The sequence below is a fragment of the Rhinatrema bivittatum genome, chromosome 8, assembly GCF_901001135.1.
Source record: "Rhinatrema bivittatum chromosome 8, aRhiBiv1.1, whole genome shotgun sequence".
Classification (NCBI taxonomy): Eukaryota; Metazoa; Chordata; class Amphibia; order Gymnophiona; family Rhinatrematidae; genus Rhinatrema; species Rhinatrema bivittatum.
The window spans coordinates 271,393,548-271,415,728 of NC_042622.1; the positions used below are offsets into that span (position 1 = coordinate 271,393,548).

General features: G+C 45.9%; 1 protein-coding gene across 2 annotated transcripts in view; it reads left to right on the forward strand.

Annotated features, from left to right (window-relative positions):
- The first annotated feature begins 1,693 nt into the window (after window positions 1–1,693).
- Window positions 1,694–22,181, forward strand: part of LOC115096380 (tropomyosin alpha-1 chain) — a 171,129-nt gene continuing 150,641 nt past the window's right edge. Inside the window, exon 1 of one of the 2 annotated variants that reach the window (XM_029610897.1) lies at window positions 1,694–2,025. In XM_029610897.1, the coding sequence (XP_029466757.1) occupies window positions 1,912–2,025 (114 nt within the window). In that variant the 5' untranslated portion in view covers window positions 1,694–1,911. The remainder of the gene's footprint in view (window positions 2,026–22,181) is intronic. The other variant, XM_029610895.1, reaches the window with a different exon arrangement.

The window sequence follows — 22,181 nt, forward strand, 5'->3', positions numbered from 1 at the left end:
ACGAAATTACCATCAAGGATCGGTATCCTTTACCATTAATTTTGGAGTTGTTTGATCAGCTCCAAGGCACAAAGATCTTCACAAAATTGGATTTAAAGGGCGCTTACAACCTAGTTCGCATTCATCAACGGGACGAGTGGAAAACAACCTTTAATACTTCGATGGCCACTTCAAGTATTTAGTGATGCTATTTGGCCTGTGCAACGCCCCGGCTGTATTTCAAAATATGATGAACGACATCCTGCGAGACTTGTTATATCAGTGTGTAGTCGTACACTTGGACGACATCCTCATCTTTTCCAGTGATGTCCAGAGCCACCAAGCAGATGTCATCAAAGTCTTGGAGAGGCTGCGGGATAATCATTTATACACCAAGCTCAAGAAATGTGCTTTCCACCAGGAGTCTGTTCCCTTAATAGGGTACATTGTGTCGAACAAAGGATTCCAAATGGATCCCCAGAAGACAAAAAGCATATAAGACTGGCCTCAGCCTACTAGTATTAAAGCTCTCCATTGCTTCCTGGGCTGCAGTAACTATTATCGCACATTCATCAAGAACTACTTGACCTTGACAGCACCATTTACCGCCATGACCAAAAAAGGAGCCAACCCATCACAGTGGTCTCCGGACGCCGTCACTGCTTTCCAAGCCCATAAGGAGGCATTCCTCAAGAAACCTTGTTTACATCATCCTGACCCTCACTGGCCATTCAACATCGAGGTCGATGCCTCTGATGTCGGCGTAGGGGCCATGCTTAGTCAGCACGGTGCGTCCATGTGCGTGCGCCAGGTAGCACGCGCACATGAAAGCATGAGAATATTTTTTAAAAATCTGCCCATTAATGCCCACCAACATCTAGTTAGTGCACACCAAAGTTCTGTCAGTGCACACTAAGTCTGTAAATAGGAAAACTATAGTTAGTGCACGCTATGTCAGGGTGCACTAAGTCCTGTTAGTGTGCACTAACACGAAATACTAATTTTCACTAAATTTCGTCTTTTTTTTTTGTTTGTTTTGTGGCGCTCCCGAAAAAGGACGTAATAGACAATTTCGTTGCCATTGTCTATTTCATTGAAAATGAATGCGCATCCCTATAAACCAGGATATGTTGGGTACATTCACTCTCTTGCATTGACTGCTAGCGGTCATCTTAATACTTGCATTGTGCCAAAGAAGGCCTCCAGGAGTTCATATGATGTAATATGTACAGGTGGGCTTGGAAGTTCTTTTTAATTAAAGTGGTGCTCAATATCATAAACAATCTGTGTGAGAAATGTACTATCCAGTCCAGTGGGGACTTTCCACTTGGCTGGAGTTTAGTTTGCTTGGATTTTCAAGTACAAAAGTTCTACTTTTAATGAAGTAGTCACACTGCATACCACTATTCAGCTTCCCAAAAAAGCTTTGTTTGATACGTAATGTCTCTGTTTTGTCATAATCTGTAAATCAGATCTCTGCATAACGGAGAACTAGATCAATTCCTACACAAACCTGTGGATTAGCTGCTTGGCAAATATGCCCAGAGTCACTAATGAGCTTTGTTACATGCATGCGTTCATATGTCAACACTTCTGCCTTTGTCAGAAGGTTAAAAATGGAACAGGAGCTTTTTTTCCATTTAAAAAAAAACAGAGAATCCAAATAAGGAGATTGGCTGAGTGCTGAAAATTCCTCTGTTGAATCCAGCCCAGCTCATTCCTCAGAAAGGCCGTATGTGAAAGACCTGGAGGCCACCCGGGACTTGGGCTGCCTCCAAACCTATCCAGCAAGGTTCTTGGGGAGCTTAAAGCTATTTCAGACGACTTGAAAGCACTTTCTGTGCTCAGCCTCCACCTGGCTCTTCTCTTTTAGGGACGCTTCTGCAGTGCTTTCCTCTCGCTCTCTCGGGTACCCCCTCATCCTTCAGAAAAATGGAGGCCATTAAGAAAAAGATGCAGATGTTGAAACTGGACAAGGAGAACGCCATCGACAGAGCAGAGCAGGCAGAAGCTGACAAAAAGGCTGCGGAGGACAAGTGCAAGCAGGTAAGGAATTTGGCACCCATGAAGGCCACTTTTTACTTATAGACAGAAAAGGAACAGAGTTTTATTTAATTTACAAGGCATGAATTGACTGTAAGCTCTTAGGGGTAGAGTCATTTACTTCACTTTTCAATGTTTGGGTAATATATATATATACCGTAGATAGATCATGTTTATTCTCTCTGACAATTTCCTCCAGTGTTCCTTGCATGTTTCCAGCACTGTGCACGTCGACGGGGCCTGGTAAATGATAATTCCGATAACTGATGATTCATTGTAATAATACAGCGAGTGGGTCAGATTTAAGCAGAAATAGGGGAACAACGTGTGGACAAAGCTTGCATGGAAGTGGGCTTTCACACTTCTGAAGACACAGCTTTAGCCCAAGGATTTAAATTTCCTGCAACTTTTGAAGAGGAACAAAATGTAGCACAGAAGAAATTGTAAAAGCAAAAATCTTGTGAGAAAAGCACCATGGGAACTTTTCCCCCTTGCCACACCATGGGCTACATTTAGAAATCAGGCAAACGTCCAGCACTGCTTTTTCTTCTATAACGTTCTTGCTTTCACAATTTCTTTTTTTGGAATTTTTCCCTTTCAGAAGTTGAAATAAATTAAAAAAAAAACCAAAACCCCCAAAACCTTAGGCCATTTCAAAATTGTGCAAGAAAGCGGACTTGAGTTGTGTTTTGTTTTTCCGTCCCCTCGTTCTTGTCTGATCCTTAAATTTGTTCCACGGTAGCACAAGAAAGAGAACCACGAATCCCTTGCCTTTTAGTTTTCCATTTCATTCCAGAGGCCACCGCTGAGCAGTCCAAGCTCAGCATAATTCATGCAAAGGCTGAGCGCGATGAATGTCCCTGGAGCCCACACGGTGCCTCGCGCAGCCTTTTCCTTCCAAAACCATTTGCCTGGCACAGAGAGGACAAGTGTCGAGGCGATTTCTGAGGGTGAAAGCAAAGCACTTTACCCGCAGAGCTCGTCAGTCTGAAAACTGCCAACTCTCAATGCGGCTCAAAGTCTGCCACATTCCTCCACCACGGAGAGGAAGGCTTTCGGGGGTGAGGAGGGTTTAGGATGGGGTGAAAAGGGCATGCATACTTTCACAGCTGCACGTGCATTTTGCAGCTAAACAATCTAGCAGCGGGAAAAGCGGGAGCCCGCGCCTGTGCGTACTTTGCTCCCGCGGCAGTCTGCAAACTGAAAGTCCACACACACACACACGTTCCTTCTGAAAGGTAACGCAGAGACCACGGATAAAAAAGTAGGCCTGGCCTTTGCATCTATCCGAGTGGTTTGACTGTTTCCCCCCAGAACATGATGAAACGTTTCCACAGGAGGGCCCAGTGTGTGCAACCAACGGTTGCCAATGGGGAGGGCAGTTACCATGCGTGACTGGAAGCGTGCACCTGAGTCTGCTGGGGGCAGTTCAGGGGGTGAAACCATGCACCTGTGTTCGCATTTTCCAAAGTCGTGGTGGGGGAGCAGGTGCTACGGTCTGTGGGGACTTTTGTTCTTAGGCAATTTTGGTGCCAAGGCTGCGGGTAACGAGGACTCGGCTGTCAGCAATGCGGGCAGTAGGAAAATTGCCCTGGCTCTCTCTCTCTATATATATATATACACAGTATATAAACACACACACACACAAATCAATAATCATCCTTACAGTTTCACTGATTCATTTTGAATAATTTATTACACAGAAACAAATAGTGCATAATCTACAGGAGACTGAAAGTAAAAAGCACGTCATATTTTGGATTGTTTGGTGGATACTGAAAAAGAGTATTTTTTTAATATGCTGTACTTTTTCCTCAGAGTTATAAAGTTATCATCAGGGAAAAATGAAATCAGGATGTTGGCTGATGGCCAAGCTCAGGCATTCATGCAGGAAGAATTAAAGTAATAGTTTTCCTTTAGTTCTGGTTTCAAGTTTATTTGGTTTTCATTATGAATACTGGAAGTGGCCAGCCTGGTGGCTGAGTGCCGCTGCTGTGCCTTGCCATACAGAAAATCCCTAGTTTTTTGCCCAAGTCAGGTCTTCCACTCCTCGGGCTGGCCGCGACTGGGGATGCTGCAGAAGCTGTGGTCATAGCCCCCTCCAGTGATGAGGGAGCCATGGGCATTGCTGTGGGCTAGATTCAGGGCCCGGACCGCAGTCCGGAGTTCCAGGAGGAGCCCAGTGGGCAGCTTCTGGCCCAGGAACATCACTACAAGGACCAGACTAGGTATGTTGAGGGGGGGGGGGGGGGAGGGAGATATAAACAAGGAAAAAATCTCCAGGTAATTGTGAATGAAGGCTTGAGGTACCGGATCCCGGCCCTGGTTCCGACTCATCTGGACATGCAAAGGAGCAAGAGAAAACTGCAGTCTTCAAAAAATGGCCCCACCCCCTCACACCACATCTTCCATATCCCATTCCCAGCATGCCCTCTCATTCACATCCATTCTGTTAGGATTAGTAGTGTATGGGACCTGGGCCGAGGTGAGAGATGGTACCGCCCACAGGGAGGAGCCCCGTGAGCCTCACCGTCGGGAGGCAAGGTCTCAGTGGCGTCAGACACAGTATCAGTCTAGAGTCTTTATTAAAAAGAAAGAGTGACACAACCCGTGGAGCGGAGGGTGCTAGAGAGGAGGTCTCACAGACCCAGAGAAACAGGGTCCTTGGATAGGAGAATATCCCGAGTGGATAGCTCCGTAGAGTAGATGATGATTCGCAGTGCAAGGTAGACAGATGATGTCTTGAGTAGAGATGGTAGTGGCCTGCAGAGCGGGGTACACTGAAGAAGGTCCTCAGCTGAGTCAGTGGTGATCCGCAGAGCCGGGTACACCGATGAGGTCCTTAGTAGAGATGGTAATAGTCCCCGAAGCAGGGTACACTGGACAGGGTCCTCAGTAGTGATGATAGTGGTCCACAGAGTAGGGTACGCTGATGAGGTCCTTAATGGAGATGGTAATGGCCCGCGGAGCGGGGTACACACGGTGAAGGTCCTCAGTAGAGATGATAGTGATCCGCAGAGCAGGGAACACTGGTGAGGTCCTCAGAAGAGATGGTAGAGGTCCGCGAAGCGGGGTACACCAGAGGGATCCTCGGTAGAACAGGAAGTAGTCCGCGGAGTGGGGTACTCGCGGAAAGAGTAGCGATGGTTCCAGGGAAGCCCCAGGAACGGGGCAGGCAGAAGTCCCAGGCGATAGGCCTTCCGAGGAGCGGATAGCCAAGATGAGGAGAGGGCCCCCGAGGAGCGGGTACCCAAGACATCTATACCTGGAAGCAGGAACTGGAACACAGGTCCTCTGAGAGCGAGGTGGATTTAGCAAGAAGGGTTCTCTTTGCCAAGTCATCGGTAGGCAGGGCCAGCTGGCTTAAATGTCCTGGAGAGATGATGTCATCTGTAGGGGATGCCCCCGAGGTTCCCGCCATGACAGCTTTAAGACTGGCCAGTGCGTGCGAGCGCCTAAGGACGTCCGACGGCAAGATGGCGGTCAGCGGCATCCTTGCCGCCCCGGGAGGCCTAGGATTGGTAGGCAGGCCCTCGGCAGCTGGCGGAGGCTTCCAGTTTACCCCACGGAGTCAGGGAAGTAAAGAAAGAGGTAAGCAAGAGTGGTTGCAGCTGTCTGCGACCGACGGGCGTAACACATTCCTCCTGTGCCTCTTTTTATTGGCAGCACCAGTAGATTTTGCTGTCTTCAGCCACCTGATGGGATCAGCTTCACCAGCTGCAAGCACTCCTGGGCTTCTGGCTTCATTCTCCTCTGTGTGTGAGATTTTGTAATGTGCATATCGGAGAAAATCCAAGTGCATGGACATCGTGTTCCCTGGACAAAAGATTTAGGAAAGGCGGATAAATCATTAAATAAATCTCGTACTTCAAATATGACACTTGAGGTATCTGGATGGGCAGTAAGTGTGGGATTCTGTTGCTGAGATTGTCAGGCACCTATTGGTTAAAAAGAAGTCCTGCTGTCTGTCAGCCAGATGGAGCAATAAATAAATAAATAAATAAAAATAAAATATTTGTTCAGAAGAGAGCCTAGAAATAAAGGCCAGCAACCAAGCTGTGGGTAGTTAGGACATTAAAAGGACCTTTATTTCTGTGAATCTAAGTGGAACATTGTGGCGGTCTATATAAGAGGACAAATAGTAACTGGGTGCCCACACTCTGCTGTGCACACGAGCCTGTCATTCTGATTTCCCCAAGTAAAACAGGGCTACAAGTCCATGCATGCTGCAGGGTAAAAGCAGGTCTTGATCAGCCTGTCCTGAATCATCAACAGACCCAGCTGGTCACCCCCAGCAGTCCCTCCCAGCCTGACTAAAGCATCAGTGCCACCTAGAAACATATCCAATAATAAAAAAATGAATACGTACAACACTATGTTTCCAGATATGCCCAGAAATAGAACTTCTTATTTCCTTATTCTGATTTTTAATTTTAGAAAGGTTTTCTTTCCATGGTCAGTTCCATATCACTGCCGTATTTCCATTTCTTCTGCTGCCCGGTGTGTCTGCAGCCTCTCCAGACCTTTTCTCGGCATTTTTGCTGTTTGGACAACAGGAATTCAAATATCATATTGTCCCAGGAAAGGTGTGGCTACAAGTCAGAAAAAAAAAAAATCTAAAAAAGGGCCAAGGTGATCATACTTAGAAAAATACATTCTTTCAAAGGTGACCAGGAATGCTTCCGGGTCATCTTGGGGCCCCATCTTTGTCAGCCGAATTTCCAGTGTTGGTGGGGTTGGACTCTGATCCGTTCCGGTGTGTACCTCATCGGTCCCTGGCGCTGGTGTCCTTTGTAGTAATTGGTCATTAAGCTGTGCTTGGGCTTCCAGGTGTTGCTGCAATTGTTGCAGTAGCTGCTGGTGCTGCGCATACAGGGTCCGGAGCTGTTGTGTTCCCTCCACCAGGGCTTGCAGTAGCTGCTCCATTTCTCAGGGAGGTTCCTGCAGAGGCTATTCTGAGCTCCTGCCCCTTCTTCCAAACAAAAGAAAAGCCTGCTTCACCAGCTCAGACTCACTTCTTCTGTTCCCTCCCTCCGGCGGAGCTTCTCTCCTTAGCCGGTACCAACAAACAACAAAAAAAAATCCTGTGTTGCAGCCAGGCCCCCCCCCCCAAATTTTTTTTTTTTCTGCTAGTGTGGGTGCCTGTCTGTGCAGACGCTTAGACCAGGTAATCCCACTTCTCCCACCATATGTGATACCCTTGGAGCGGTCTAAGACAGGAGAAGGTCGGAGAACAGACCAGGCTGGAGACTGTTCTTCTTTTCAATAGTTTAATTACAAAAAGTTCAGCAAGACAAAAATCAATATGGCTGCTTACCTCAGCAGACTGACAATGCAAGAACAGTTTTTCCAAAAGAGCACAGCACTCCATTACAGCTTCCTTCTTCTCCCTGGGGCCTGTCTAATTCTCTCAGGGCCTCACCTTTGTATCCCTTACCTCAGGGAAACGCCCCCACCTGAGAATCCCTTTCCTGTCTGTCTTAAAGGTGGACCGGACCAGATAGCTGGAGCAGGTCCGTTAAGGCAGTCTGAGGCTCTCTGTCATATACTCTATCACACCCCCATAATTTGAAGGATGTGACTATAGTGTTGATTCATAAAAAGGGAAGAGAAGAAATAGACTCTGAATCATATCAGCCTATTTCTCTTCTAAATGCTGATAGTAAGGTAATGGCTAAGGTGTTCCAGCTAAGGTTGGAGGATATCCTTCCCCAGTTGACCCAGCATTGATCAAACAGTATTCATTAAAGGGCGTGCATCTACAGCTAACACTAGGTGGGCTTTTCGTATAGTCTTATTGGCCCAGCATATGAAGAATCAAGGTGTTTTGCTGTCTTTAGACACTGAAAAGGCCTTTGACAGGTTATAGTGGCCCTTTCTTTTTGAGGCATTACATTGTTATTATTTGGACCCATTGTTTGTAGACTGGATCCGGGCTTTATACGCACATCCTACAGCCCAGGTGTTAACTAACGGTCTTCTCTCCAGTCCCTTTGCGATACGTTGTGGCACAAGGCAGGGTTGTCCTCTCTCACCCTTGCAGTTCGATCTGGCTATTGAGGTTTCAGCACAGGTGATTAGGACAGAGGGGGAGATTAAGGGTTTTCATTTATCTGTCGGTCCCATAAAATCTGTCTGTAAGTGGATGATGTACTTTTATTCTTGACAGGGGTCAATACATCCGTGCCCAAGGTCCTGGAAGTTCTAGAGGATTACAGAAGAGTTTCGGGTTACAGAGTAAACTATCAGAAGTCTGAGTTAATTCTGCTGGGTGGGATCCTGAAGCTTGCGCTGCCGGCGTGTATTAGACATTTTCAGGTGGCCAGGGACGGATTCAAATACCTGGGTATATTTATCCCTCAAAATTGGTGACATATATAAAATAAATTATGCACCCATATACACTAGGGTTTTAGAGGACAACCAATGGGACAGTGCTATACCGGGGTACAAATTATATCGCAATGACAGACAGGAGCACCCAGGAGGTGGTGTGGCACTTTATGTCCAGGATGGCATAGAGTCCAACAGGATAAACATCCTGCATGAGACTAAATGCACAATCAAATCTTTATGGGTAGAAATCCCTTGTGTGTCGGGGAAGAGTATAGTGATAGGAGTATACTATCATCCACCTGGTCAAGATGGTGAGACGGACAGTGAAATGCTAAGAGAAATTAGAAGACCTTAGAAGACTAAAACCCAATCAGGAACACTTTCGTACAGTACTACAAGCATTAATATTTGCTAGCAAGGACTACTGTAGACACTTTTCCTAGGATTAACATATACCACTATGGTAATCCTAGGAAAAGGATACCACTGCAAATACTACAGAACTTGGCTGCCAGAATACTTACTGGTAAAGGCAGAAGAGATCATATCACCCAAACACTTGCAGATTTACACTGGCTCCCAATAGAACAAATAGTCCAATTTAAAACACTATGCACAGTGCATAAACTAATAAATGACGAAAATGCTGACTGGCTAAACACTGCACTACGATTACATGTCCCTCAAAGAAATCTCAGATTGGCCAATAAAGCTCTGCTAACCATACCCTCAGTCAAAACAGGAAAGTTGACCCAAGTTAGAGAGAGAGAGCTCTATCTTTGGCAGGACCATTATTATGGAACAAATTACCACTGGAATTAAGACTAATGAAAGAATTAAAACTCTTCAAAAAAGGCTTAAAAACATGTCTCTTCAAAAAAGCCTTTCACAGTGAGGTAGCTAAATAACAACACATACACACAGCCGAAAGTCATCTATAAAAAAGCAGAATTGCTAATTTTATTATTTTCGCATAATTAAGTATTAAATTAGAAAGACAGTATAAACATATATGATTATGTTGCAGTCGGACACTGCTGGCGAGATAGTGGACCCTTGGGCCGGCCTACCTAGAGACAGGGTAGGCCGGGAGGCGGAGCCACAGGTCAACCCCGCAGCCATCCGCCCCTACCTTCCAGTCGGGCCTGGCTGTGTTGTCTCCCAACGCTGCGCTCTTCCCACTCCTGTAGGGCCAAACACAGTGGCCTCTTCTGAGCATGGGAAAACGCCGTGCCGCACCACTCCTGTCTCTCTCCCTGGCGCAGCAGGACGCTGTCGGGGCTACAGGGCCAGAGCCGCCTTCCTCCCAGCCTCTTTGTCTACCTCCTTAGGCGCACATGCGGACATCTCTCCCACTTTTAAAGGACCAGTGGCAAGAATGGTCCAGCAGCGCTCTCCAATGACGTCATAGGCAGTGGCTTATATAAGGCCACCCCTCACCTTCCTCCAGTACCTTGGCAATAGGTTGTCTCGCCTAGAGAAGTGGTTTGCCCTGCATGCCTGTTCCTGATTCTTCTTGTCTTTGTGTTCCTGATTTTCTGCATCTGGTTCCTGTCTTCCGAGTGAAGTTCCCCTTCATCTCTTTTCAGTGTCTTCTCCTTCTCCACCTTCTCCTTGTTCCTTGCTTCTTGGATTGGACGTCTGCTCATGACCTTGGACCAGCTCCTGGCTTCTTCTCGGATTGTCCATCTGGCTTGACCTCAGCTTGCTTCCAGCCTCCGCTTGATTGCTGCCTGCCTAGACCTCTGCCCGAACCTGACCCTGCGTGCTCTTCCTGTACTGGCCTGTTGCACCTGCATATTGTCAGATCTTCATCTACCTGGAGGCCCACACCTAAGTCCAGCCGGCCCTGGCACCTGGCACCTGGCACCTGAGGGCTCAACCTAAGGGGAACGAGGGAGGGTCCACACACCCAATAATGTAAATGCTTCTTTCACATGATTATGCTATTTTTACATGTGAAACACCTTTGAAAATTTACTACTAAGTTTGTACCTGAGGCAATAGAGGGTGAAATGAGTGGTTCCAGATCACAAGAAGCCTCAGCAGGATCTGAATCCTGGCTTCCCCAGCTTTTAGCCTGATGTTCTAGCCATGCACAAAACAAGAGAGAAATCTGGCCATGCACAAAACAAGACAGAAATCCAGGGGTGATCATATCTGATGATCTCAAGGTTATAAAACAGTGGAATAGGATACTAGACAGAGTTAGAGGAATGCTGAGGTGGAAAGGGAAAGATGTCATCAATAGAAGAAAAAAAAGAGGTAATAATGCCTTGGTATAAATCATTGGTAGCAAAGCCTCATCTGGAATATTGTCTTAAGGATGTAAGAAATGCCATGCTGAGCCAGACCAAAGTGCATTGAGCCCAGCATCCTGTCTCTAACAGTGGCCAGTTCAGGTCCCAAATACCCAGTAGGAAAATGTTACGAGTACCGCCCACGGCAGACCCACGGCGCGGCCCTCTCACCTTTTTGTACGGACTCCTCAGTGTATATAAGCTCAGGCCTCACTCCATAGTGTTGCCTTTGCAACAGGTCTCCTCGTACTCTGAGTACTTGTTGCAGATAGAGAATTGTCTCTACATTGTCTTCCTGTCTTCTGTGATTCCTGGTTCCAGCCTTCCTTGTTCCTGCCCTGTCTATGTGTTGGTCTGACTTTCTGGATTTCGACTTGGCTTTGACTACTCTTCAGCCTATCTCCAACTCCGGACCTTTGCTACATTTGACTACGCCTGCCTTCTCCGTGCCCTGACCATTGCTTTGATTGACCATGCCTGCCTTCTCCGTGCCCTGACCATTGCTTTGATCGACTACGCTACAGATTGCTCTGCGTCTTCTTCACTTGCCACGACCTCTGGTTGTCGCCAGCCTTGACTCTAGCTTGTCAGTGATGCCTCCTCCAGTCTACCTCCTGGACGTGGACTTAGAAGGCTTCGGCCTTCCTTTGCTCAGACGCCTCCAGTTACCTCCTGATCCATTGGTGCCTGAGTTTCCATACCAAACCCACCAGGGAAGAACTACGCCATCTAGTGACTTCTATCTCTGGGCTGAATCACCTTATTTCACGAACCATCTTCGAGGCCCACCAAGTCCTGCCGGCCCCGGCACTCAAAGGCTCAACCCGCGGGAATGAGGGCTGGTATAGGTGAAGCTCCAGCGGCCTCTATCTTCAGCCCACTCCACCTGCCGACGGTAGGTCCCTACCTACGGGTTGTGTCAACCCCACCTCGCCCCAAGGGTCCACCTCCGATGCAACAGAAAAGTAGCTCTCTTTCTTGTTGCTCACTCCCAGGATAAGCAATAACTTTCTCTAGTCTACCTGGTTAATAATTGTTTATGGACTTTTCCTCCAGGAACTCTTCCAAACCTCTCTACGCTGGCTGCCTTGACCACACTCTTCAGTGACAGATTCCTCAGCTTGATCTTGTGCAAAGAGAAAAAATATACTTTCACTGATTTGTTTTAAATCTGATAGTTTTTAGTTTCACGGAGTGTCCCCTTGATTTAGCATTATTTCAGAGAGTAAATAGCCATCCCCTATTTATCAGTTCCAGTCATGATTTTTAAAACTCTATCATATCCTCTCTTTCTCATTATTTTTACAGGCCTTTCTTCATAAGGGAGCCGTTCTATCCCATTTATCACTTTTGTTGACCACCTCTGCACTTTTTCTAGTTCCACTATGTCCTTTTTGAGATGGGCAACCAGAACTGCATGCAAAATTCAGGGCAGTTACAGCATGAATCGATACAAAGGCAATACGATATTATTCTTTACATTCTCCGTTCCTGTTCAAATAATTCGTAACATTCTATTTGCTTTTTTTGGATTGCAACTGCACACTGAGCTGAGAATCACAAAGTATTGTCTACAAGGACTCCAATGTCCTTTACCTGGGTGGTGACTCCTAATACAGAACCTGGAATTGTGTACCTAAAGATTATTTTTTCTCTCTGTTTGTCACTTTGTAGCTGCCCACATTAAATTTCATCTGCTAGTTGGATGCATAATTTCCCAGTCTTGCGAGGTCTTCCTGCAATTTCTCACAATTCACTTGTGATTTCACTACTTGGAATAATGCAAATCTGATCACCTCACTCATTGCTCTCTTCTCCGCATCATTTATGAATATGTTAAACAGCACAGATCCCAGTACAAATCCCTGGGACATTTTATTGACCTATTTCCATCTGGAAATCTGACCATTTAGTCCTACTCTCTGTTTCCTGCCTTTTAACCAGTTTCAATTCACAGTAGGTCACTGCCTCCTATCTCATGACTTTTTAATTTCTTCAGGAGTTTCTCATGTGGGACTTTGTCAGATACCTTCTGAAAATCCAAATGCGCTATATCAACTTGTTTTGGAGGCTGCATCTTCAGAAGGATAAAAACAGATTGGGGCTTCTGGTCTTTGATGGGGGGAACAGGTCCAGCTTCCTGCAGAGCTCGATTGGCTGGTATATTCCTGGGCAGATAATTTGCTTGGCATAGTGGGGCTTGTTGCAGGCTCCCAAAAGGTGGGCGATATGTAAGACTTGATCCCATAACCCAGTGCTATGGAATTCAACTCCTCTAGATATTAGGCTTGAACTCAGTTTAAGGCTTAGAAAGAAGATAAAAACTTGGCTGTACCTGCAGGAGGGATACAAATGGCTGAATAGTGTGATTTTTTTAGGTTGGGGGTGCTATGGACCAGACAGTTCTTTTGGGGGAGGTATGAATGGGTATGGGGGGGTTATTATTTTTTATTTTATTTCCTGGTTTAATTCTGATTTTGTAATTTTGTTTTTATATTGATGTGTTGTACACCACCCTGGGTGTATACATGGTACATAAATAGTAAATAAAAATTAAATGAAAGAGGCTACCAAAATGTTGCAGAACCTGTATTATAGCTACTACTACTACGCAGCATTTATATAGTGCTCCAAAGGTGTATGCAGCATGGTACTGTTATGTTTAGGCTAGTTGACAAGCTAGGAGTTGGCAATCTGTTAGGATTCTGTTATGTTCTGCTATCTGATGGGAGGAGCAATCAGATAGGAATAGCAAGCTGTTAGGAAAGCTCTGTGATAGAGCTGTGAGTAGCAATATGATGTAATGGCTCCTAAAGGAGGAGGAGTCAGCAATCTTGTAGTGTCTCAGATATCGTCTTGCTAAGGAGTAGCAAACTGTAATGAATCTGATATAGTTGTGGGTGGATCCCTGGGCCGGTGGCAGATGACCACGTCCCCGGGAGGATACCCCGAGAGGGACCACCGGCTAGGCTTGAGTATGGAGACAGACACACATTAGTTCTTTTATTAAACAGGTTTTTGAAACCACCAGAGGTGGCAGTAGTGAGCTGATATGCCCGGCAGGGCTGTAGTCCCTCAGGTACTGGAACAGCGATCCAGGATGGCTGAGCTGTTGAGAAACTGTAAAAAGTGAGTAGGCAGAGTTCATGAACAGAACTAGATGACAAAACTCACATAAGGTCTCAAGGAAGCTCAGGAGCTGGAAAGGTTTAGGCCCTCGAGGAGCGAGTACCTGGTTCCAGGGAAAGCTCTGAGAGAGCAATGGTAACTCACAATTGTTTGTAGCAGCGATAGCTTCCAGGCAGTAGAGAATCTTCAGAGTGTCCAGGAACATGGGCCCTCGAGGAGCGAGTACCGGTTCCTATCTGTAATCTGAAAGAAAGAAAAAGAGCGAGGCCCCCGAGGAGTGGGTACCTCTGGTAAGTCCGAGGACGCAGAGTAGCTTGGGAGGTGTAGCCGAAGCAATCCCCCACCCTTGCTAACTCAGTTAGATAGTGAAATAGAGACTTTTAAATATTGGAAGCGGTTGACGTCATCTCAGGGGGACGCCCCCTGAGGTTCGCGCTCTTGCTGGTACTTCAGTCAGAGCGAGCATGCGCGTCCTAGGTCTTCAGACAACATGGTGGATCTGCAACATCAAGCCGGTACGGGGACGCTGGAAGGAGACGGCATGGAGACGCCGCGGCAGCCAGCCACCGTGAGAGAGTCGCCACAGAGGTAAAGAGTGCAGAGGGAGGACGTCGAGCAATAGAAGGACTAGGGGCATTCCATGAAGTTAGCAAGTAGCACATTTAAGACTAATCGGAGAAAATTCTTTTTCACTCAACGCACAATAAAGCTCTGGAATTTGTTGCCAGAGGATGTGGTTAGTGCAGTTAGTGTAGCTGGGTTCAAAAAAGGTTTGGATAAGTTCTTGGAGGAGAAGTTCATTACCTGCTATTAATCAAGTTTACTTAGGGAATAGCCACTGCTATTAATTGCATCAGTATACATTAACCAACCTCTTCCCTTTCAGTAATAATTCTCCAACAAACACCAATATAAGGGAATGCTTGTGTTATGGTGTTTCTTCTGTACGGTGGCTCTATTAAAGGACAACCAATTTTATGGATGTCCTACCATTCGCCCCGTCTATTACTCTTTATTATCAGAATTTTATAATGAATCCATTTTCAATTTTTCTTCATTTTTTCATTCTTTCATAAAACCCCATCTCCCTGTTTGCTGAAGCGACCCGTTAATCAGTAATTAAATACTTATCAAGGCGTCTGTCTCTGTTTCTCTCACTGGGTCGCGTCTGCTTGCCCGGGCTACACCTCCCAAGCAGACGCGACCCAGTGAGAGAAACAGAGACAGACTGGCTGACTAACTGAAGTTAGACTGTTTGGATTTCCCAACCCTCCCACCCCTTGCCCACCCACCCCTAGCTCATCCCTAGCTCATCATCATGCCACTTTCACAAAAAAAAAACAAAAAAAACTTTATTGAGAGTTTGATCAGACCCCGGTAGGCCACTACCAGACATATAGTTAATTCACTAATACGTTTAAAGGACGTTAGACACATTCCTACTCCCATAGCAACCTAAAACTTAACTAGGAACCGATCAAAATTGAGATGAAGGCAGCAGTCCAGCAGCAAGAGGGGGGCTTCCCAGTCTTTTGCGTCGAGTGTCACATGTATGATTTTTTACCCACCGGTGAGAAGTTGTACATGTGCATGCGATGCAAAGAGCTCCTGGCTCTCAGAGAACGAGTCCGATCTCTGGAGGCTAGAGTGGCAGACCTGGAGGAGCTGAGGCAGACAGAGAGGTATATAGATGACACCTTCAGGGACATATTAGCCAAGTCCCAACTTCAGACTGGCAGCCCTGGTGCTGTCTTGGAGGAAGAAGGTCTCATGATTGGAGAGCATCAAACAGGTGCAGCAGGAAAGGATCCTGTAGCAAGGACCTGCTCTCCAGGTGATGCATTGTCCTTTCGCACTGAGGATATCTCCCCAAGGCCTACTGCCCAGGAGGGAAGGGTTATGTCGGCCGTCATAGTTGGTGATTCGATTATTAGGAATGTAGATAGCTGGGTGGCTGGTGGGCTTGAGGATCACCTGGTGCAAAGGTGGCGGACCTCACGCATCACCTAGATAGGATTTTAGATAGTGCTGGGGAGGAGCCGGCTGTCTTGGTACATGTGGGCACCAACGATATAGGAAAATGTGGGAGGGAGGTTCTGGAAGCCAAATTTAGGCTCTTAGGTAGAAAGCTTAAATCCAGAACCTCCAGGGGAGCATTCTCTGAAATGCTCCCTGTTCCACGCGCAGGTCACCAGAGGCAGGCAGAGCTCTGGAGTCTCAATGCGTGGATGAGACGATGGTGCAAGGAAGAGGGATTCAGTTTTGTTAGGAACTGGGGAACCTTTTGGGGAAGGGGGAGTCTCTTCCAAAGGGATGGGCTCCACCTTAACCAGGGTGGAACCAGACTGCTGGCGCTAACCTTTAATAAGGAGATAGAGCAGCTTTTAAACTAGAACAAAGGGGAAAGCCGACAGTCGCTCAGCAGTGCATGGTTCGGAGAGAGGTATCTTCAAAGGATACTAATGACTCATTAGAATTAGGGCATCCCGACAGTGAGGTTCCACTAATAAGAAAAGTAGTCCAAGTGCCTGTAACTAAAAACTCACCTGAGCTAAAAAATTCTAACTTATCCCTATCAATTAAAAAGCAGAATGAAAATACAAACAAAAAACAAACTTTGAAATGTTTGTATGCTAATACCAGAAGTCTAAGAAGTAAGATGGGAGAATTAGAATGTATAGCAGTGAATGATGACATAGACTTAATTGGCATCTCAGAAACATGGTGGAAGGAGGATAACCAATGGGACAGTGCTATACCGGGGTACAAATTATATCGCAATGACAGAGAGGAGCACCCAGGAGGCGGTGTGGCGCTTTATGTCCAGGATGGCATAGAGTCCAACAAGATAAACATCCTGCATGAGACTAAATGCAAAATTAAACCTTTATGGGTAGAAATCCCTTGTGTGTCGGGGAAGACTATAGTGATAGGAGTATACTACCGTCCACCTGGTCAAGATGGTGAGACGGACAGTGAAATGCTAAGAGAAATTATGGAAGCTAACCAAATTGGTAGTGCGGTAATAATGGGAGACTTCAATTACCCCAATATTGACTGGGTAAATGTATCATCGGGATACGCTAGAGAGATAACGTTCCTGGATGGAATAAATGATAGCTTTATGGAGCAATTGGTTCAGGAACCGACAAGAGAGGGAGCAATTTTAGATCTAATTCTCAGTGGAGCACAGGACTTGGTGAGAGAGATAATGGTGGTGGGGCCGCTTGGCAATAGTGATCATAATATGGTCAAATTTGAATTAATGACTGGAAGAGGAACAGTATGCAAATCCATGGCTCTCGTGCTAAACTTTCAAAAGGGAAACTTTGATAAAATGAGAAAAATTGTTAGAAAAAAACTGAAAGGAGCAACTACAAAAGTAAAAAATGTGCAAGAGGTGTGGTCATTGTTAAAAAATACCATTCTAGAAGCACAATCCAGATGTATTCCACACATTAAGAAAGGTGGAAAGAAGGCAAAACGATTACCGGCGTGGTTAAAAGGGGAGGTGAAAGAAGCTATTATAGCCAAAAGATCTTCATTCAAAAATTGGAAGAAGGTGTTGTGTTCCGTGGCTGTGGCGGACCAGGACCGTGGCCCCCTACCTTGCCCGTGGTGCTTCCCTGCCGCGGGAGCCCCAGGGGAGGGCACTGACTCCAGCCTCGCTCCGGCGCGGCCTTCGCTGTGGCTCGCTGCAGGGGGAGCCGTTCCTGCTCCCCCCTCACGGCGTCCAGCTGCGTCTCTCTTCTGCGGGGCAAATCCAAGATGGCCGCCGCCATCCCTAGGCGCGAGGCTGCACCCCCTCTACAGATTTAAAGGGACCTGATCCCTTTAACAAGCTTCACCTGTTCTTGATCAGCCAGAGCAAGGGAAGTATAAAGGGAGGCTTCCTCTGCTCATCCAGTAACTTGGCAACGTCCTCCAGCGCTGTCTAGTCTGCTTGCTTCGGTGAGTTCCTTGAGCTTTGGATCCTGTTCCTGTTTTGTCTTGGTGTTCCCGGTTCTTGACTTCAGATTGGCTTACGGTGATTCTCTGGTGTGTGACTTCGGACTGGCAAGTGGTGATCCCTCGGTGTGTGACCTCGGACTGGTGAGCGACGACCCTCCGGCTCTCGACCTAGGACTCCTTCCAGACTACCGTCTCCAAGGGCCCGCCTAAGTCCCAGCGGTCCGGGTCTCTATGGGCTCCTCCCGGGGGGACTGCGGGCTTCCAGGGCGAAGCTCCAGTCTGCCCTTGCACCGATACCTTGACCTCTCAAAGGTCCACCTAAGCCCCAGCGGTCTGGGTCCCTATGGGCTCCTCCTGGCGGGACCACAGACTTCCAGTGGTGAAGACACAGCTCCTCTTCTCGTCTCTTCATCCGCCTCTGCAGTCATCTCAGTCTCCAGTGCCGAGGGTCAGCTGGTCCCATCTTCCGCTCTGCCTCGCCACCCGACGAGAGAACCTACGGATCTTCCGAAAGGTATACCATCCTCCCGTCGGCCAAGGGTTCACAAGCCTGAGCATAATAGAAGGATACAACAGAAGAAAATAGGATAATACATAAACGTTGGCAACTTAAATGTAAGACATTGATAAGACAGACTAAGAGAGAATTTGAAAAGAAGTTGGCCGTAGAGGCAAAAACTCACAGTAAAAACTTTTTAAAATATATCCAAAGCAGAAAACCTGTGAGGGAGTCAGTTGGACCATTAAATGATCGAGGGGTTAAAGGGGCACTTAGAGAAGATAAGGCCATCATGGAAAGATTAAATGATTTCTTTGCTTCGGTGTTTACTGAAGAAGATGTTGGGGAGGTACCCATACTGGAGAAGGTTTTCATGGGCAATGATTCAGATGGACTGAATCAAATCACGGTGAACCTAGAAGATGTGGTAGACCTGATTGACAAACTGTAGAGTAGTAAATCACCTGGACCGGATGGTATACACCCCAGAGTTCTGAAGGAACTAAAAAATGAAATTTCAGACCTATTAGTAAAAATTCGTAACCTATCATTAAAATCATCCATTGTACCTGAAGACTGGAGGACAGCAAATGTAACCCCAATATTTAAAAAGGGCTCCAGGGGCGATCCGGGAAACTACAGACCGGTTAGCCTGACTTCAGTGCCAGGAAAAATAGTGGAAAGTGTTCTAAATATCAAAATCACAGAACATATAGAAATACATGGTTTAATGGAACAAAGTCAGCATGGCTTTACCCAAGGCAAGTCTTGCCTCACAAATCTGCTACACTTTTTTGAAGGAGTTAATAAACATGTGGATAAAGGTGAACCAGTAGATGTAGTATGCTTGGATTTTCAGAAGGCGTTTAACAAAGTTCCTCATGAGAGGCTTCTAGGAAAAGTAAAAAGTAATGGGATAGGAGGCGATGTCCTTTCGTGGATTACAAACTGGCTAAAAGGCAGGAAACAGAGAGTAGGATTAAATGGACAATTTTCTCAGTGGAAGGGAGTGGACAGTGGAGTGCCTCAGGGATCTGTATTGGGACCCTTACTTTTCAATATATTTATAAATGATCTGGAAAGAAATACGATGAGTGAGATAATCAAATTTGCAGATGATACAAAATTGTTCAGAGTAGTTAAATCACAAGCAGATTGTGATAAATTGCAGGAAGACCTTGTAAGACTGGAAATTGGGCATCAAAATGGCAGATGAAATTTAATGTGGATAAGTGCAAGGTGATGCATATAGGGAAAAATAACCCATGCTATAGTTACACAATGTTAGGTTCCATATTAGGTGCTACAACCCAAGAAAGAGATCTAGGTGTCATAGTGGATAACACATTGAAATCGTCGGCTCAGTGTGCTGCGGCAATCAAAAAAGCAAACAATGTTGGGAATTATTAGAAAGGGAATGGTGAATAAAACGGAAAATGTCATAATGCCTCTGTATCGCTCCATGGTGAGACCGCACCTTGAATACTGTGTACAATTCTGCTCGCTGCATCTCAAAAAAGATATAATTGCAATGGAGAAGGTACAGAGAAGGGCTACCAAAATGATAAGGGGAATGGAACAACTCCACTATGAGGAAAGACTAAAGAGGTTAGGACTTTTCAGCTTGGAGAAGAGACGACTGAGGGGGGATATGATAGAGGTGTTTAAAATCATGAGAAGTCTAGAACAGGTAAATGTGAATTGGTTATTTACTCTTTCAGGTAATAGAAAGACTAGGGGGCACTCCATGAAGTTAGCATGGGGCACATTTAAAATTAATCAGAGAAAGTTCTTTTTCACTCAGTGCGCAATTAAACTCTGGAATTTGTTGCCAGAGGATGTGGTTAGTGCAGTTAGTATAGCTGTGTTTAAAAAAGGATTGGATAAGTTCTTGGAGGAGAAGTCCATTACCTGCTATTAATTAAGTTCACTTAGAAAATAGCCACTGCTATTACTAGCAACAGTAACATGGAATAGACTTAGTTTTTGGGTACTTGCCAGGTTCTTGTGCCCTGGTTTGGCCACTGTTGGAAACAGGATGCTGGGCTTGATGGACCCTTGGTCTGACCCAGCATGGCAATTTCTTATGTTCTTATATGGAGTTTACAATCTAGTTGGCAGATGAACACTGAGGACAGGGCTGCCCTATATGATGCAGACAAGGTTGTGCTTGTGGCTGCCAGGGTGGAGAGCAGTGCCATTCAGCTGTGGCAGCTGATGCAAAGTTACCACAGATTGTGTCTTACTTCCACCGCACCTGAATAATTTCGTCTCCTGCACATTCCAGTTATAAGCCAAGCTACTGCCATCTAGAAATTCACCACCAGGGGGCTGTAGCTCCGCTTAGAGAGGCCCTGCTCTTCCTCTGCTCCGGACCGTTGCAGCATGTGCCGACTATAGAAGAAATACACCTTTTGAATTTGGGCTGGGATGTTATAAATGCTGTCCAGGGTCGCACATGAACATGGAAGCCTCTTTCCTGTGGAACTCTGATGATGAAAAGAAAAAAAAAAAATTATGCACCGGAATGTGTCTGTGTGCACCATGAGAAAAATACCTTGATACAAATATCTCCAAATATTTAGGCATTTACTTATCTCAGATCTTTACACAAAAGAGACCATAATGCTTGAAATTATTGATAGGCAGGTGAAAATATTATAAATATTGGAGGAGAAGTCCATTAACTGCTATTAATCAAGTTTACTTAGGGAATAGCCACTGCCTTACTGGCATCAGAAGATTGGGATCTTCTTAGTGTTTGGGTAATTGCCAGGTTCTTGTGGCCTGGTTTGGCCTCTGTTGGAAACAGAATGCTGGGCTTGATGGATCCTTGGTCTGACCCAGCATGGTAATTTCTTATCTCCTTAAGATGTTAGCATATACTACCAAGTGTGTCACAACAGTTGCTAAAAAAAAATCTCATGCACTGGAGTGCAGTAAGGACTTGTACAAAACAAGTACATGGTGCATGAATGCTTGATATGGTGCAAGGGAACATTGTTTATCATCCAGTGAAGCTTTAAATTGTTTTTTTAAGACCACTCAAAGGGGCCGATGCGCGCAATCGAATATTTAAATGAGAGGTTGCGCTAAAAAGGAGGCACTAGGGACAGAGGAATAGCCTAGTGGTTAGAGCAGTGGACTATGATCTAGGAGAGCAGGGTTTGAGTCCCTCTGTCACTCCTTGTGACCTTGGGCAAGTCACTTTACCCTCCATTACCTCAGGTACAAACTTAGATTTTAAGCTCTCTGGGGATAGGGAAATACCTACAGTTCCTGAATGTAAACCGATGTGATATCTCAGATTGAATGCTGGTATATAAAAATAATAAATAAATAAATGTGCACCCCCTAGTTCTTCCTTGGCAGCAGGCGCCCAGGAGAGGTGGCTGTCAGCGGATTAGGAAACTGGACGCTCAATTTTACGAGCATCCCTTTTCCTAACCTGACTGCTGGCGCACTTTTGTTTTCTTAAATGTTTTTTTTTCCATACACTTTTTGGGCTGCTCAGAAATTAACACTTGCTCTGGGTAGGCGTTAATCTCTGAGTGTAAAACTGTGCAGGTCAGCGCACATTTTTTTTTTTTTTTAAATCGGGGAGAAAACAGTTAATAGCCTCCTCAACGTGCATTTGCACATGATGAGCGCTATTAGCTTCGAGGGGGGGGGTTTGGACGCGCATTTTGGATGCGCTAATCCCCTTATACAATAAGGGATCATGGACGCGCGTCCAGAACCCGCATCCAACCCTGGGTTAAACGGTGCGCTCGGCTGTATTGCATCGTCCCCATAGAGCAGCAATTGCGTGAGTAGAACAGGGGTCTCTAATTTCTGTAGCTTATTCTGCCAGTTCTGACCTAGGTCTTCCTCCAGTCCCTCTGTCCTCTAATGCTACCACTTGTAAAGTTAAAGGCTAACAAGATATTCTCTTTTTCATGCAA